Source organism: Protopterus annectens, chromosome 5.part0 (assembly GCF_019279795.1).
Source record: "Protopterus annectens isolate FY-2018-M chromosome 5.part0, PAN1.0, whole genome shotgun sequence".
Lineage (NCBI taxonomy): Eukaryota > Metazoa > Chordata > Ceratodontiformes > Protopteridae > Protopterus > Protopterus annectens.
The window spans coordinates 364763136-364779541 of NC_056735.1; the positions used below are offsets into that span (position 1 = coordinate 364763136).

General features: G+C 43.8%; 1 protein-coding gene across 1 annotated transcript in view; it reads left to right on the forward strand.

Moving 5' to 3' along the window:
* USP9X (ubiquitin specific peptidase 9 X-linked) overlaps positions 1–16406 on the forward strand; it is a 5037693-nt gene that overhangs the window by 4912003 nt on the left and 109284 nt on the right. The window contains exon 46 of the mRNA XM_044071835.1: positions 7179–7391. Coding sequence (XP_043927770.1) covers positions 7179–7391 — 213 coding nt within the window. The remainder of the gene's footprint in view (positions 1–7178; positions 7392–16406) is intronic.

The window sequence follows — 16406 nt, forward strand, 5'->3', positions numbered from 1 at the left end:
TTTTTGGATCTGAGTCATTGAATCAGTCTAGTTTGGATTCAAGAATAACTGTATCCTCTGATCCAAGATCTTTGAGGTCTGAGATTCTATCAGATCCAAAGAGCTCTCGGAGCAGTAGTCTACTTGTCAGATATGAGGTGTTGCATTCAACTCCAAAGCTTTTGGGGCAGTCTCTACACCTCAGAGCTTTGGCACTGGATAACTCTGCTGTGGCTTCCAACTCAGGGATTTTATCCTTGTAGCAGGGGAGACCTGAAATTCGGAAGCTCGTCTTGGATCCAGTGGTCTCTCTCTCTCTCTCTCTCTCTCTGTCAGAGAGCTGCTCTGCATTCGAGGCTGTGAAGAGAGTATTTTCTCCCTAGACAGTTCAGATACATCTTTCCCCCACAGAGATCCTAAGACCCCTACCGTGATATCTCAGCACTCAGAGCTTCACCATCTCCCTCCACAAGGACAAGCCAGTACCAAAACCCCATGCTCCCACTCATGGAATTATAAACTCCTCTTCTGATACCTCACCAGAGCATCCCACTAAGGAGTTCCCTAATAAGAGGACGTGTAAGAGGAAACTCTTAGACTCCCCAGAGGAGTCCATTACTGAAGATGCAGATTTTGATGAAGGCGAAGGGTCCCCATGATCACCTCCTGAAGATGTCTCTTTTGGGGGTGGGAGTTCGTTTTGATGCAATGGTCATTGTGGCAGCCACCAAGAAGGAACTAGCTGAGGAAAGTTCCACTGTCCACCCCCCCCCCCCAACAGGGAGTCGCTGGCGGACAGATTTGGAAAGCATGTCTATGCTTCAGCGACCTTCGCTTTGAGATCTCTGAACTATTTGGCACATTTTATTAGATTTCAGAGGGATTTGATCAAGGAGTTATCAAATACCCTCTCGGGTGCTGTTTCTGATGAAGTTTAGGCATCTGTTTCTTCTCAGCTGATGACCCTACTGTCCATATCCGGATCTTCCATGAGCTTGATTTCACATGTAGCGGAAGGAACCTCAAGGGCAGCAGGTTCAGGTGTTTCCATAAGGAGACCTGCCTGGATGCACCTCTGAGTTTGCGGAGCCTTTCAAGTCTTCCTTTGTCAATGCTCCCTTTGATGGATCATCTTTATTTGGCCCAAAGGTGAAAGAAACTCTGTCTAGGTGTGAAAAGGATGGAAAGACCCTGTCAGCTGTGGGCTTGCATTTTTCGACTCCTTAAAGAACCTTTTTCAGGAATCAACAAGGTGGTCAAAAATGTGGTTCAGGAAGTCTCAGGGTCTTTTTCAAGACATACGTGGAGGGGATTCCCCCAGAGGCAGAGGAGGGAACTCAAATGGATAAAGATGCTCCCGCGACAAAGGAGGCCCGCAAACCAGGGTTCCAGAGAATCTTCCTTTGACAAACTCTAGCAGCGCTCCCGAAAGGAGGTCTGATTGTCCACCTCTGGAGACAGTCTGGGGACATTTATCCCTGCACCAGAGAGCTTAGTAGATATAACAAAAGACATTTGGGTACAGAGGATATATTATACCATTTTCCCTTTAAACCCCACTCCCAAAGAAAATCCCCAATATTTCACCCAATCAGAGGGAACAAGCAGCAATTCAAATACAAAAGCTGCTAGAAAAAGTCATCCAAGAGGTCCCACCAGACGAGATAGAATCTGGAATGTACTCAAGGTTCTTTTTGGTGCAAAGAAAACAGGACTGGAGACCAATACTAGATCTCTCCAAACTAAATAAGTCAGTTTGAAGAGCCAAGTTTGGGATGCTCAAGGGTCAGTCCATTCTCCCATTTCTCTAGACAAGGACAACTGGATGTGGTCTATAGACCTTCAGGATGCGTACTGTCACATAAAGATGAGCAGACAGTCTAGAAGGTACTTGCTCTTCCAGCTGGGAGCCAGTCATTATCAATTCAGAGTACTGCTCTTTGAACTCACCACTGCTCCCAGAGTGTTTACCAAGTGCATGGCAGTAGTAGCAGCTCACCTCAGACTGCAAGGATTCCAGGTCTTTCCATATCTAGATGGCTGGCTCATTATCGCTCTGGCCTGGCATCAATTCATATATACAAGAGACCGGGTTCTCAAAACTTGTTTTCATGTGGAGATTACCTTAAACTATGACAAATCTCATCTGTTACCAACTCAGACTTTAGAGCTTATAGGAGCCATTCTCAATACAGAGACGACCATTGCTTCCCTTTCATTACTGAGAATTCAGACAGGAAGATTTTAAGTCAAAATGATATACAGCACTGCAATTTCAGCCTGACTGGTCCTTAAGGTTCTGGGATCGATGGCGACAGCAATAACCTTAGTACCTCTTGCCATATTTTACATGAGAATTCTACAGTAGAAGTTAGGTAGTCAGTGGTCAATTCTTTATCAACCACTGTCTTACAAGATACGAATCACTCATATCTGCAAGAGAGATCTGAAATGGTGGATTCATTCAGACCAGGTTCTACAAAGTGGTCCATTCTTTTCCCCCTCTGCCCAAAGCCATAGTGACCACGGACGCTTCCTAGCTAGGGTGGGAGGGGGCATTATCTGGGGAAGACTGTCCAAGGCACCTGGTCCCTCGAAGAGGCCAGTTTGCATATAAATGTCCTGGCGTTGAGAGAAATGCTGTTAGCTTTGCCAGCATTTCAGAATGCTCTCCCTTTGGGGACAATTGCAATACAGTCGGACAACATGTCAGTCATCTGGTTCGTCAGTAAACTGGGAAGAACCAAATCCTACCCATTGTGTCAAGAAGCTGAGTGTGGCAGTGGGTGATCTCATCCAACTGTTTTCTTATAGCAACACACATTCTAGGGAAGTCCATTGTGATAGCAGACAAATTGAGCAGGTGCATTCTTCTACCTCACGAATGGCCCCTCAACAAAAAGATTGTGAAAATAATCTTCCGAGAGTGGGAACAGCCTTGCTGTAATCTATTTGCATCCTCCCCCCGAACAACAAATGCAGCAGCTACTTTTCCCTAATCCCTCCACAGGGGGAATCCCCGAGGGAGGCTGTACTTCATGATTGGCCCCCTAGTCTCCGTTATGCGTATTCTCCTAGTAAATTAATACCCAAATTTCTTCCCAAAGCTTCAAGGTTAAAGAGCAGGGTCACCCTCACTGCCCCTTATTGGCCTTGACAAATTTGATTTCCTTTCCTTTGGCCTCACTTGATTCAACCACCTTGGTTTCTGAATCCAATTCTTAACCTCCTGTCTCACCCAACAGGCACTGATACAAACCAGATATAGTGAATCTCAGGCTGACTGCCTGGTTCCTCCAGTTCCATTAATAGCCAGACAACCTATGCTGTCTTCTCCTGTCAGTCATATATTTTTGTCCTCCCAGAGACCTTCCACCAGAAAACGTTACTCCTGGAAATGAAAGAGATTTGTTTTTTGGGCTCAAAACCATTTCCTCCCTTTTCAGTCCCCATTCACAGTGTCTTGGATTTGTTAGCTCATCTTGTTGAAGGAGCTAGTTTTTCTACTGTTAAAGTACAATTAGCAGCTATTTCCAATTTTCATGTTTGAATAAACGGTTCTTCTGTAGCGTCCCATAAGCTAACCATACTTCCTCTTGGGATCTAAACCTTGCGCTGCGGTCTCTCACACAATCTCCCTTTGAACCCTCAGCTACTTCTCTGAAGTCCAGGCCAACACGAAGGGACACTGGCTGACAAAGTTCGCAGGCGATTGCAAGTTGGGAGCTATTATTAACTCCCTGAGTGATGACATCCTACAGAAAGGCTCACTGAGACCAACGACTGTTGTCAGAACCATGGCCTTAAACTCAATGCTCAAAAATGTGTCGTCATCCCCTTTGGGAAAAACCCGATTCCCATAAATTGCCACATTGATGGTAGTCCACTGAACACAGAAGGTGTTATAAGAGATCTGGGAACACAGGTTGACAGCAACCGCTCTTTTGACCACCACATTGCCACTATGGTCAGAAAGTCCTTCTGTGTGGCACATCTCATTACTAAAGGTTTTGCATCTAGGAAAAAAGAGGTCATTGTGTCCCTCTACTCTTCCGCCATTAGGCCAATCATTGAGTACAGTGCCCCATTTGGCATCTACCTCACTAAACACCTGCAACAACTGGAAAGACCGGAAAAGTACCTCACAAACAGGATCCTAGGCCTTAAACATCTGTCCTATATGGACATACTAAAAAAACTCCAACTAATCTCTGTATCATATCGCCTGCTTGGAGACTATATCTGCTTGAGTTGCAAAGCCATATCTGACCCAGCTGTGTTAGAAATACTACATCTAAAGACATCCCAATCCCTCCGCAACACACGCTCCAGAGACCTAAGCCTCATTACCACAATCAACAGAACATGCTGGAGGGACAGGTTCATAACCCAGAAGACTGCCCATGCTATGGAATAGACTTCACATACATGTCAAGTAGAGCACCTCACTGGCCCTCTTCAAGAGAAATCTTGATGAGTGGATGGGAAATAGAAAATTCACCCCAGGGATCACTCCAGTGGCTTTATTCCACAGAGGCACTAGAAACTAAGGTCTGGTGGCACGATGCCAGGGTTATCCTATGAGCTAGGCTTGTAAAGGCCCCAGGGCCATTAGCCTAGTACACACATATGAACCTATGAACATGGATGCTTGTTCCAGAGACTGGGTAGTCTCTAGGATATATACCTCTCTCTCTCTATCAGGTCTGTTTATATCACAAGCAAGTCTTTAGAGTAGGTAATTCTGGTGCTGTTTATTTTGTGGGTATGCAGGAGGTCCATAAGAGTGGGGTCTGGCAATGCCCTGTATGCCAGGCATAGATCTCCCCTCAAAAGCCTGTAGGAGACAGAATACAGGGATAGGGCCTTGAGGGTGGTCTGCATAGGACATATTACTTACACCCTGTATTCTTTTAGTGAAGAAACTTTGTGGGCGTTCCAATTGTTGGATATGCCTGGTTAGGTACATGCCAAAAGGGGCATTGTACTCAGTAATAGTTCTGATGAATGCCAAATACAGTGGAACAGTGACTTCCTTGGACTTGGATGTCATACCTTTGTTTATAAGTTGTGCAACATAGAATGATTTCCTCACTGCTGTAGGCACATGATGGTCAAAGGCTAGATTACTGTCTGTGTGTCCCTAAGTCCCTGACTACTGGGTCAGCTCCATGGGGTGTGTTGTAAATGTGATAGTTACCAGGGGTGGATGACTTCCTGAAGGATACTGTTATACATTTCTTGGTATTTGGTTTTAGTCCATGGCTCTGATACCAGTTGATTGTCTGTGTCAGCCCTTCTTGGAGAACATGTGTGTCAGTGATAGCTCCTAATTTGTAATCATCTGCAAATGTAGTCAGCCAGAGACCATTGACATTGGCCTTGACTTCAGAGAAGTAAATATCAAAAATGGAGCAGTCCAAGGACTGATCCCTGAAAGACTGTACTTGTGATTGGCCTCTTTGTAGAGTTGGACTCCCCAGTTCGAACTTCCTGGGTCCTCTCTGTGAGCCAGTTGGCTACCCACTAGGTGACATACGGGTTTGTACCTAACCTCTTGAGTTTGTCAATCATTCTCGAGTAGGCTATTGTCAAGTGCCTTGGCCAGGTCAAGGTAGGCAGTGTAAACCATTTTGCCCTCATCCATTGCTTTGGTGACCTTCTCAAAGAAGTCTGCCAGACTGAGTAGGCATGACCTGCCCTTGACAAAACCAAACTGGGTTGGGTCTAGTGTCTGGAGGTTTACTACATCACTGTTAATCATTTCCATGATAATTCTTTCCATGATAGTTTCCAGTGTCTGTAGATCCTCCCACCTTTGTGCATTTTCTTGGTGGTAAACATTAGGACTTTAGTCCTTATTCACTTTTAATTGATAAAGGAAATTTCATGCTTTACTTGAATGCTCGAGCCTGGATTTTAGTCACCTTTATGTGGGTATACTGGTCAAGAATTTGTTGCATATTCTCTTTGACTGTCCTTGTGTAATCATTTAAGACTTGCGTAATTAAATTTCATTTTCATGTTCAATTGTTTTGTCTTTCTTTGCAGAGAGTATTCTACCTTTGTGAATAGGTTGTTCACAATCACATTTAGTTTCTTGTGAAGTATGTACTGTCATTAGGAAAACTCTGCAAGCTTTACTGCATTTACAGTCATATTTCGTAGACTCCTCCAAGCTGTTAGCTTTTATTTTCCTCTAAGGAGAGATGTCCTACTGTCGACCCAGTAATGTTTATTGTACAGGTTGACCTGTATCACTTTCAGTCTTTCAGACCCTGCACTTTGGAGTGTTAACTTGTCTCCTGTTACTCTGACTACATTTTATTCCAGTTTTCTGACCTGAGGTTTCATAGTGAAGTTACCAGGTAGGAGAGTACTACTCCCAGATGAAGCAGGAAAGAGTCTGCAGCTGGAAGTGTAGGGGCAATGTGACATTGTATTGGTTACACTTGAGATATATGAGAATAGCATGGCCATTATTGTTGCAACCTCGGAGGCCAGCTTGCATGGGGCACTAGCCATCCTTACTGTATTGTAAATATCCTGTAGGTTTGTGCAGACAGAAAATGGGTGTCAGATTCCCTTGCTGTGGGATTGTTTCAGCTGCTAGGGTTCTTTGAGCTTATAAAGTAATTATTTAATTAGAAGTGGTAAAGTGATATGCTGATGTTTCTATATACATTCAGTATTTGATGAATTAGGTACAGTAATGTATTTTCCAACTTGCCCTTCCTTCCTTTTTGGGGCCATTTTTAATAAAAAAAAACTTTGTAAACCCCCAAAAATGTAGCTTTTCCCGTTAGGACATTACCATTGGATAATGTCAGCTAAGTCCATAGACTTTAATGGGGCACCTTCCCACATGCACCATGGCACACACATTAAAGTCTATAGATGTTTTGCCTATCCCTGTTGCACTGAGTTTAAACTTGCTTGTTTTTCATCAGTAATCTCAGTGCAAGGAAAATGCAAATTTTAAAACTAATTGGGATGCCCAGAATGTTTCCTAATTGGTGCTATTCTGGAATTTATGGACTGCATGCTGTAGCGCTAAGGTACATTTAACAAAACTGTCAAATTACTTTAAGAAAAAAAGACTTTCTAAAAATTCTGTTCTAGCTTCTCTTCGTACTTGAAAAACACGAGTGGGAAACCAAGTTTTTAAAAAATAAGTAATGTGACATTTTGTTTTACAGAGTAATGGTGATTTGAAAAGGAAGTGGACATGGGCAGTAGAATGGTTAGGCGATGAGTTGGAGCGAAGGCCATATACTGGAAATCCACAATACACATACAACAATTGGTCACCACCTGTTCAGAGCAATGAAACATCAAATGGCTATTTTTTGGAACGTTCACACAGTGCTAGACTGACTCTGGCAAAGGCATGTGAACTCTGCCCTGAGGAGGTAAGTACTCAAAATATAGGGCATTTTCAGTCCTTTTAGTATAAATGTGAGAGCATATGGTGGTGATTTGTGTTCTGCCTGCCTGTTAAACTGTGGACATAATACAGAATTCATTGTATGTCAAAAATGAATAGTTTTATAGCTCCAAGATAGTACTTTTTAGCTTCTAAATTGTGATGTTGACAGACTGAGACCAATTGAAACGGACACCTGGTGTCAAAGTCATGGCCTCAAGCTAAATGCCAAAAAATGCGTAGTCATCCGTTTGGGAAAAACAAAACGCCCACGATTTACCACGTAGGTGGCAGCCCCCTTAATACAGAAGAGGTAATAAGAGATATGGGGATCCAGGTAGATAGTAATCTCTCCTTTGACAATCATATTGCCAAAGTAGTTAGGAAATCCTTCTATGTGGCCCATCTAATTACTAAAGAGTTCACATCTAGAAATAGAGGTTATAGTGCCCCTCTACTCGTCACTCATTAGACCCATCATAGAGTACAATACCCCATTTGAGATGTACCTCGCAAGACACTTCCAGCAGTTGGAAAGACCACAAAAGTACCTCACCAAGAGGATTACTGGCCTCAAGCATATGTCCTATGCAGCCTGACTGAAGAGACTCTGGCTGTACTCAGTGGCATATTGCTTACTCATTGGTGATCTCTGCCTGACTTACAAAGCCATGTCCAGCTCAGAATTGATGGACATGCTCCACCTAAAGAAATCCAAGTCACTGCGAGCCATGCACTCTAGTGAGCTAAACCTTGCCACAACAATAAATAGAATATGCTGGAGGGATAGATTCATGTTACAGAGACTCCCCATGCTTTGGAGCAAAATTCCAAACTACATTAGGCAGAGCCCCTCACTAACACTCTTCAAGAGAAACCTTGACGAGTGGATGGGTAACAGAAAATACACCCCTGGGATCACTTCATTGGCTCTGCTTGACAAGAGGATCAGTTAATCAATGGGGCGGTGAAAGCCGATACATTCTGGCTAGGCTTATAAATGCTCTCGGGCAGATAGCCTAGTACCTACCTATGAACCAAACTGCTGTAAAACAGCAGGTCAGCACTGCTGCTACTTCTTACCTCGCCCTAGTATGAAGCTGGAACCTGTCAGATCCTATCTTAAGTCAAACCCACATACACCATCTGTTATAACACTTGTCTTAAAGTTAGGCATCAGTACATATGCTCATCTTAAGATTGTGTTGCAGTAATTCTTAGTATGAATGCGAAGAGCAGAGGTAAGCTTCAGTCCTTCAATCTAGTCTTTCTGCAGCCTGCTGATGTCCTTCAAGAATGCAACTGCAGTCATAACATATGGGTTGTCCTGCCTCAGGCAGCCCTCGGTCGGCCGGATTCCAAAGTCTGGGTCCGACGTCGGCTGATGTCGCATTTCTCTCCGACGTCAGAGCGGCTGGAGTACTTAAGCATCAGCCGACGCCATTTTCTTCAGTCTTTCTTGCCGCGCGGTGCCCGAAGCAGAAGCGGTTCGCAAGTGCCGGTCGGTCAGCTCCTGTATTCTTCGATTCCGAAGTCATCAGAAAAGCTAAGTACCCCATTGGGGACCTTTTCTTGCCTCAGCCGATGTCAGAAATTACTGAAAAAGTTAACAATTGTCTTTCTTGTGGTAAACAAATACCTCATAAGGATTTCCACTCTTACTGTCTTCCTTGCCTTGGCCCAGACCACGACGTCTCTGCCTGTGTAGCCTGTGCTCGCTTCAACAAGCGCACTGTCAGGCGCCGGGCGGAGTTCGCTGAAGATTTTTTCGGCGAAAAATTTGCTTATACAATGCCGTCGGAACTTCCGACATCGCAAACTCCCAAGAAACGAAAAGACCGGGACCGACACCCTCGGCCCGCGTCTACCACCGACTTCACGCCAAAACCTACCGCGAGTGCTCTGGTTCCCCCTGAGACGGTTATTCCACCGCTCCGAACCGAAGACACCGCATTACCGACGACTCCGATTCCGGATACCACTCCGCCAGTTATTGATTTTCCTCCGGATACCGAAACCGAGGAAATGCCTGAGACCATTGCTGTAGATAAGGTCACTCCTGCACATGGAGCTGCCAGGCCTCCTATGGCCATGTCTATTAAGGCCTACACTAGGGCTAAGGCAGCCAGCAAGACCAAGCATCTTACTGCTAAAGCCTTACCTCAGCCTACTCCAGAGACACAAATCATGACTATGGCTGCTGACTTAATTTCTATGATTAGGGGTTCACAGGCCCATCCTGAGAGAGGATCCCAGCCTCCTTCTGATAAAAGGCCCCGGGTTGAGCCCTCTGATCCTATTCCTTCAGATGAAGATTCTGAGGACTCTGTCCACTCTGATGGCCAGGAAGAGCTCTTCCAGACCTATGAGGACTCGGATGCAGAGGATTCCATCCCCTCGGCCTCCCCTCCTGAGGATATTTCTTTTGGGGAAGTTCTGCATACCATGAGGGAACATTTCAAGTGGCAAGGCCAGGAATATTCTGATTCCAGAAAGCGCCTTCGAACTTTCCTTAAAAAGCCCCAGCACAGGCCCTTAGCTATTCCTCCTGTGCTTGATGTTTTTGATGATTTATATTCTGACTCTAGTGTTACCCCTGATTCTCTTCCTCCTGCTCCAGCTAAGCCAGACGGGTATTACAGGGTCCCAGAAACACATTCCCATTTATTCAGGGCCCATACTGCTGATTTGGAAACTATTTCTCAGGGACCTAAAGGTGTTTCAGCTTCCACCTCTAAAAATCCTTTGCCCTCCAACAGGGAAGCTAGGTCATTAGAGAGATGGGGTAAAAAGGTTTACACCTCCACTACTTTATCTATGAGAGCTTTGAATTGCCTTTTTCATATGTTACAATATCAGGATTTCCTGTTAGAAGATTTACAGAAAACATTGGCCTCTCCTGATCCTTTAGACAGGAAGTCTTTGCAGGAAGCTGTACATAACTCTCAGCAAGTAAGCAATCACTTCCTGCAGTGTCGATATGATGCACTGGAAGCTTCATGTAGGGCAGCTATGACAGGGGCAGTCATTCGTAGACATGCATGGCTAAAAGATCAACCTCTACCAGACCACGTAAAGGCAAAACTTCTGGATGCACCTTTGGAAAAGAACAAGCTTTTTGGTGCTAATGCTAAGGATGTGTTAAAGTCCATCGAGGAAAAAGCAAAATCAGTTCAGACGGTGAAAGATTTCCTCCAGGTTCAACCCCCCAGATTCAGTAGGAATTGGCCTTCAAAAAACTGGTCCTTTCCTAATCCTGAAAAATTTCAAAGGGGTAAAAACAGACGTGGAAGAGGACAATACAGAGGTCCTTACAGGGGACGACAATGGCAGCCAGGAAACCAAAGAAGTGACACAGGGGTTTCACCTGCCCCACAGCCACAGTCTCAATGACTTTCCTCTACTTCCGCCTGTCAGGGAACAAATAGAAGCTCCCTTGGGCGGGAAATTATCTCTGTTTGCAGACAATTGGCACAGATTGACAAAGGACAAATGGATTTTGGACATTATAGACCGAGGTTACAGGTTCCATTTTCATACCTTACCAAGAAAACAAGGCATGCCAAACCTACCACAAAACCAGAGGGCAGAGGCTATCAAGCAAATCTCTCTGCTGACTCGGATGAAAGCAATAGAAAGAGTTCCACAACAAGAACAAGGCCAGGGGTTTTACTCAAGACTGTTCCTTGTTCCAAGAAAAGAATCTCAATGGAGACCAATACTGGATTTGTCCGCATTAAACACCTTTCTCATAGTACCAAAGTTCAAAATGCTGACTCTACAGCAACTCCTTCCCATGCTTGGCAAGGGGTCTTGGCTGATTACTCTGGACCTCAAGGAGGCATACCTGCATGTCCCTATCAGACACAGCTGCAGAAGATACCTCAGATTTCTTGCAGGGCCAGAGCATCATCAATTCTCAGCATTGCCATTTGGCTTATCTACTGCGCCCAGAGTATTCACAAAATGCCTGGCTTCAGTAATTGCTCATTGCAGGCTCCAGGGATCCAAATTTACCCGTACCTGGACGACTGCCTCATACAAGCGGACGACAAATTGATGTTGACAAAAAAACTTGGACTATGTCATACGATTACTTCAAGCTCTGGGATACACAGTCAACTTCCAAAAGTCAAGACTTCAGCCATCCCAGCAAATAATCTTCTTAGGAGCCAAATTAGACACAGCCTCTCAAATGGCTTACCTAACAGAAGACAAGCAAGAGAAGTTAACTCATTATTTCAAAGGTTTGGCAAAACTTACCCAGATGACTGCAAGGAGATTCCTATAGGCCCTGGGTTACATGGCATCCTGCATTCTCCTGGTTCCATTAGCAAGACTACACATGAGAAAGCTTCAATGGTACCTAAAAAGCCTATGGTCTCAGCACAGCAACAACTTAGAGACAACCATACCGCTCATTCCATGCCTACAAAAGGAATTCCTATGGTGGGCCTCGGTAAGCCAGGCAAACACAGGTATGTCATTCAAAAAACCACAGGTAACACAGACCATGACCACAGACGCCTCAGACCTGGGATGGGGGGCGCACATGGAAGGCAGGTGTATACAAGGACAATGGTCTCCAAAGGAAACACATCTGCATATAAACCAAAAGGAAATGCTGGCAGTAATGCATGCCATCGAGGCCTTTCAACACCAACTTCAGCAAGGCCATTTACTGATACGGACAGACAACACCACTGTGATGTGGTATATAAACAAGCAAGGGGCACCCATTCTTACCCCCTTTGCAGACTGACAATGCATCTTTGGGAAAAATCACTGAGTCTAAACATTCAATTACAATCCCAGTTTGTTCCAGGCAAAGACAATGTGCTGGCGGACAGCCTCAGCAGGAATTTCACAGATCCACACAAGTGGAGGTTACATCCAAAGATCTTCACACAGCTCACTTCCACATGGGGCAGGCCAGAAGTAGACCTATTTGCCTCTCACCTCAACCATCATCTGCAAAAATTCTGCTCAAGGACATACCATCCACAAGCTTGGAAAATAGATGCTCTCTCATTCAACTGGAACTTCTTAAAAATCTATGCATTCCCACCTCTGCCACTGATGACCTCAGTATTACTAAAGATCAAAGCAGAGAGACCCAAGGGGATCCTAATAGCTCCGGACTGGCCAAGACAACACTGGTATCCACTACTATGGAGCATATGTCACACCAAGAAGTGGGCCCTTCCCCAATGGCCTCTACTGTTGACTCAACACAACTTCAAAACAGTGCATCCAAACCTTCAGACACTGCAGCTAACACCCTGGGAGATCCCATGAATAACCTCAACCTATCTCTTTCCAAGGAAGTTCAGCGGATACTAATAGAGGCTCGAAGACCATCCACCAGAAAGGTTTACTTAGCAAAATGGAAGAGATTCAGCATTTGGAATACCAGCAAGGGACATGATGCATCATTACTGAACATCCCACTCATCCTGGAATATTTGGCAGATATGCTAAAGAATGGACTCTCATATTCTTCAATAAAGATACATGCATCAGCTATTTCAGCTAGATATAACACTGATCCGCCTGTCTTTTCACATCCTTTGCTAAGGCAATTCCTCAGGGGAATCAAGAACATTAAGCCACCAAGAAAGGCTCCAGTGCCAGCCTGGGACCTCAATTTTGTCCTAGAAAAACTGACTCTACCTCCATTTGAGCCAGCAGCTTCAGTTGACTTGCAATTTCTCTCATGGAAGACAGCTTTCCTGTTGGCAATTACCTCAGGAAGAAGGGTTTCGGAACTACAGGCCCTAATGGCAATACCACCGTTCATAATTTTCCACAGAGACAGGGTTTCATTAAGGACCAACCCTACTTTTATGCCAAAGGGTGGTATCTAGGGTTTCTTTAAATCAAGCTATTCATCTGCCTGTTTTCTTCCCCAATCCTGAGAATAAGGGGGAAAGACTGTTACATTCCTTGGACATTCACAGACAACTTCGATACTACCTGGACAGAACCAAGACCAGTAGGAAGTCTGAACAACTTTTTGTAGCTTACGCCCCTGCAGTCCAAGGAAAAGCAATTTCAAAACAGACTATTTCAAAATGGATTGGACATTGCATCAGATTGTTATTCCTTTCATGGAAAGACTGTTCCAGCCAATGTCAGACCACATTCCACCAGAGCTATAGCCACCTCTACAGCATTCTTAAGAGGGGTGCCTACTAAGGACATTCTAGAAGCTGCTACATGGAGCTCCGTGCATACATTCTCCTAACACTATAATCTCCCTCTATACTCCAGATCCAGAGCAGGCTTTGCTTCGGCAGTCCTGCAGGGTTTGATTGCCACACCATCTTTTTCCTAGAGCATTCCTCCTCCCCCCAGCTAAGCTATGGTATTCTACCCATATGTTATGACTGCAGTTGCATTCTTGAAGGACATAGTACAGTTTTGTACCTACCATAAATGTAGATGTCCGATAGATATGCAACTGCAGTCGGATTTTCCCTCCCTCCATACCCCTCTATGCCTAGGGTCCACTCCTATCCCTGTTTCTCTTAGCTGGGGATATCTGTTATGGTGTATCTGTTTATTGCTCATTTATTTGTCTGGAATCCTGTTTTTGTCTTCCAATTTGATTACAGCCTTCCTTGGAGGGCACCTGGCATCTGGGGCAAGAAACACTGAAGAAAATGGCGTCGGCTGATGCTTAAGTACTCCAGCCGCTCTGACGTCGGAGAGAAATGCGACATCAGCCGACGTCAGACCCAGACTTTGGAATCTGGCCGACCGAGGGCTGCCTGAGGCAGGACAACCCATATGTTATGACTGCAGTTGCATATCTATCGGACATCTACATTTATGGTAGGTACAAAACTGTACTTTCCTGGGAGTGGAGCATTTGTAGCCTCTAGCTGTGACCATTATGGACTCTGATATAAAAGGGTGCAGCATATGTGCTTGAGCTTTAAATTTTTCTTATGCTGAAAATGGGACCTGTCTAGTCATACAGTCCCAGTTAGCAAACAAAATAAATACAATATTCTGATTGGTTCTTTTTGCTTCCTGAAGTGAGGAGGTGAACAGAAGCACTTTTGTTAGTTTGACCAGTGTTGATCTTTGGTAGCTATGAAGTACAACCTTTTTTGTTTCTTATGTAGAGATTTTTTGTTATGTTTTGTGATTTTACTAATGGTATTTCAAGAAAAAAATGCCAACAAGTGTTTTCAGTGTCACGGTACTCAAAAACACCATCATATTCAGCCTCCTTTCTGTTTAGGAGAGTCACAATAACTTTGTGCTAGATTTGCGAAACAAAAAAGAAGTTTGTAAGTGTCTTACAACATAAGAATTTAGTTACTCTCAGTGCATCATCCTTTTGTTCAGTTAGTCAGAAGTCTAGGATCTGCTTTGAATTACTGATAACTTTGCACCAGTTGTCTAAATTACCAACCTCATTTAGGGTTACCACCTGTCCCTGTTTGGGCAGTTGTATCCTGCAAAAAAAAAAAAAAAAAAACTAAAAAATGGAAAATATCCTGAGATTTTAGGACAAAAAAATACTTCATAAGTTTTATTTAATAGTTGCATAAAACAGTTATTTTATATCTGAAATGCCTAAATGTTATATGAAAAGACGTAAGCAACTCAAATGCTACAAGAATGAGTTTTTCTTTGAGCAAAAAAGGTGAAGTTCTATACTTTGCAATGAATATGGGTATGTTTACTCCTGCAGAATCTCACATTTCTACAAAAAATGTCCCCCTTTGGGGCATTTGAAAAGGTGGCAACCCTAGCCTCACTGTTTTGATGCCACGGTTGACTGCCTCATTAATCAGCAAAATTGAGTGTGTTTTGTATCACAGTGCCCCCTCATCCCCAGAATATGAATGTAGTGCTGCAAAGGTTATACCAGTTTAGAGAAAAATAAAATAATATAATGGCCTGCACTGCCAAAAAAGGTGAGGTTGAAGTGCCGACTCGCCAGCTAGGTAAGTTGCGGTGATCCCAGAACGTAGGAAACTTAAATAACCTACTTGCCCCTGGAAGGGTTGGAGCTAGTAGGAGACACTACTCCATCTAGCTGGCATCCGTAATGGCCATCATTTAATGTTTGCAATTCCTCTTTTTCAATGGGAATGGTCAGATTTGAAGTAAAATTCCCATGAAAAATAGTTGTATTCTTGAAGATAGAAGCTGAAAATAAGCACAGAAGCCTGTTTTTTTTATTTCAAATCATTTGTTCGTTATTCAGGCACAAAAATTTTTTTCAAATGAAACTCTCTCAAAAAGTTTTAAAAGATGGGCCATGGTTACTCAGAGAGCAAGCCTCTCTGGCCCCAGTTCAAAAGGAACACACCCACTGGGACGGCCCACTGTTGAACATGTCCCTTCATGTTTGCAATAAATACAGGCTGCTACAATCACTTTTTGTAAAACAGTAAAGAAGGATTGGAAAAAGAACAGGCGTCTGTGTTTACTTTCTTCAGTTAAGCTTTTATCTTTGAGATTACCTTTCCTACTGAGAAAAAGTAATTCCAATCAACATTAAACTGCTATTACGGATACCACCTCAATGAAGGAGCGTCTCCTACTAGCACCAACCCTTCCAGAGGCAAGTAGGTTATATCTACGTTTCCTAATTGTAGAGAAAAAGGAAATGCAGTTATTCCCTTTTCGACAAGATGGTACATATCTAGAAATTACAACTAGATTTTTAATTAAAGAAGCTTCTAGTGGAATAAAAGAACAAACAGCTACATGGAGAGTTATCCACAAAAAGTTAAGTTTGACACTAACCTTAAGTGCTGTACAAATTATATACAGGTGACTAAGGGCCTCAAGCCTGATGAACTGAATGAGGCAGTTCTTCCTCCAGCTGCTGATGTTAGGATTCATTCACCCACTTCCCAGACTGAAGTCTGCTTTCATTCCACTGTTCTTCCTACAGCTCACTGTCTCAGCAGGGATTCTTAAGAAGCAGACATGATAGTCTACTTTACTTCATGTAATGATTGTCAGAATGCTC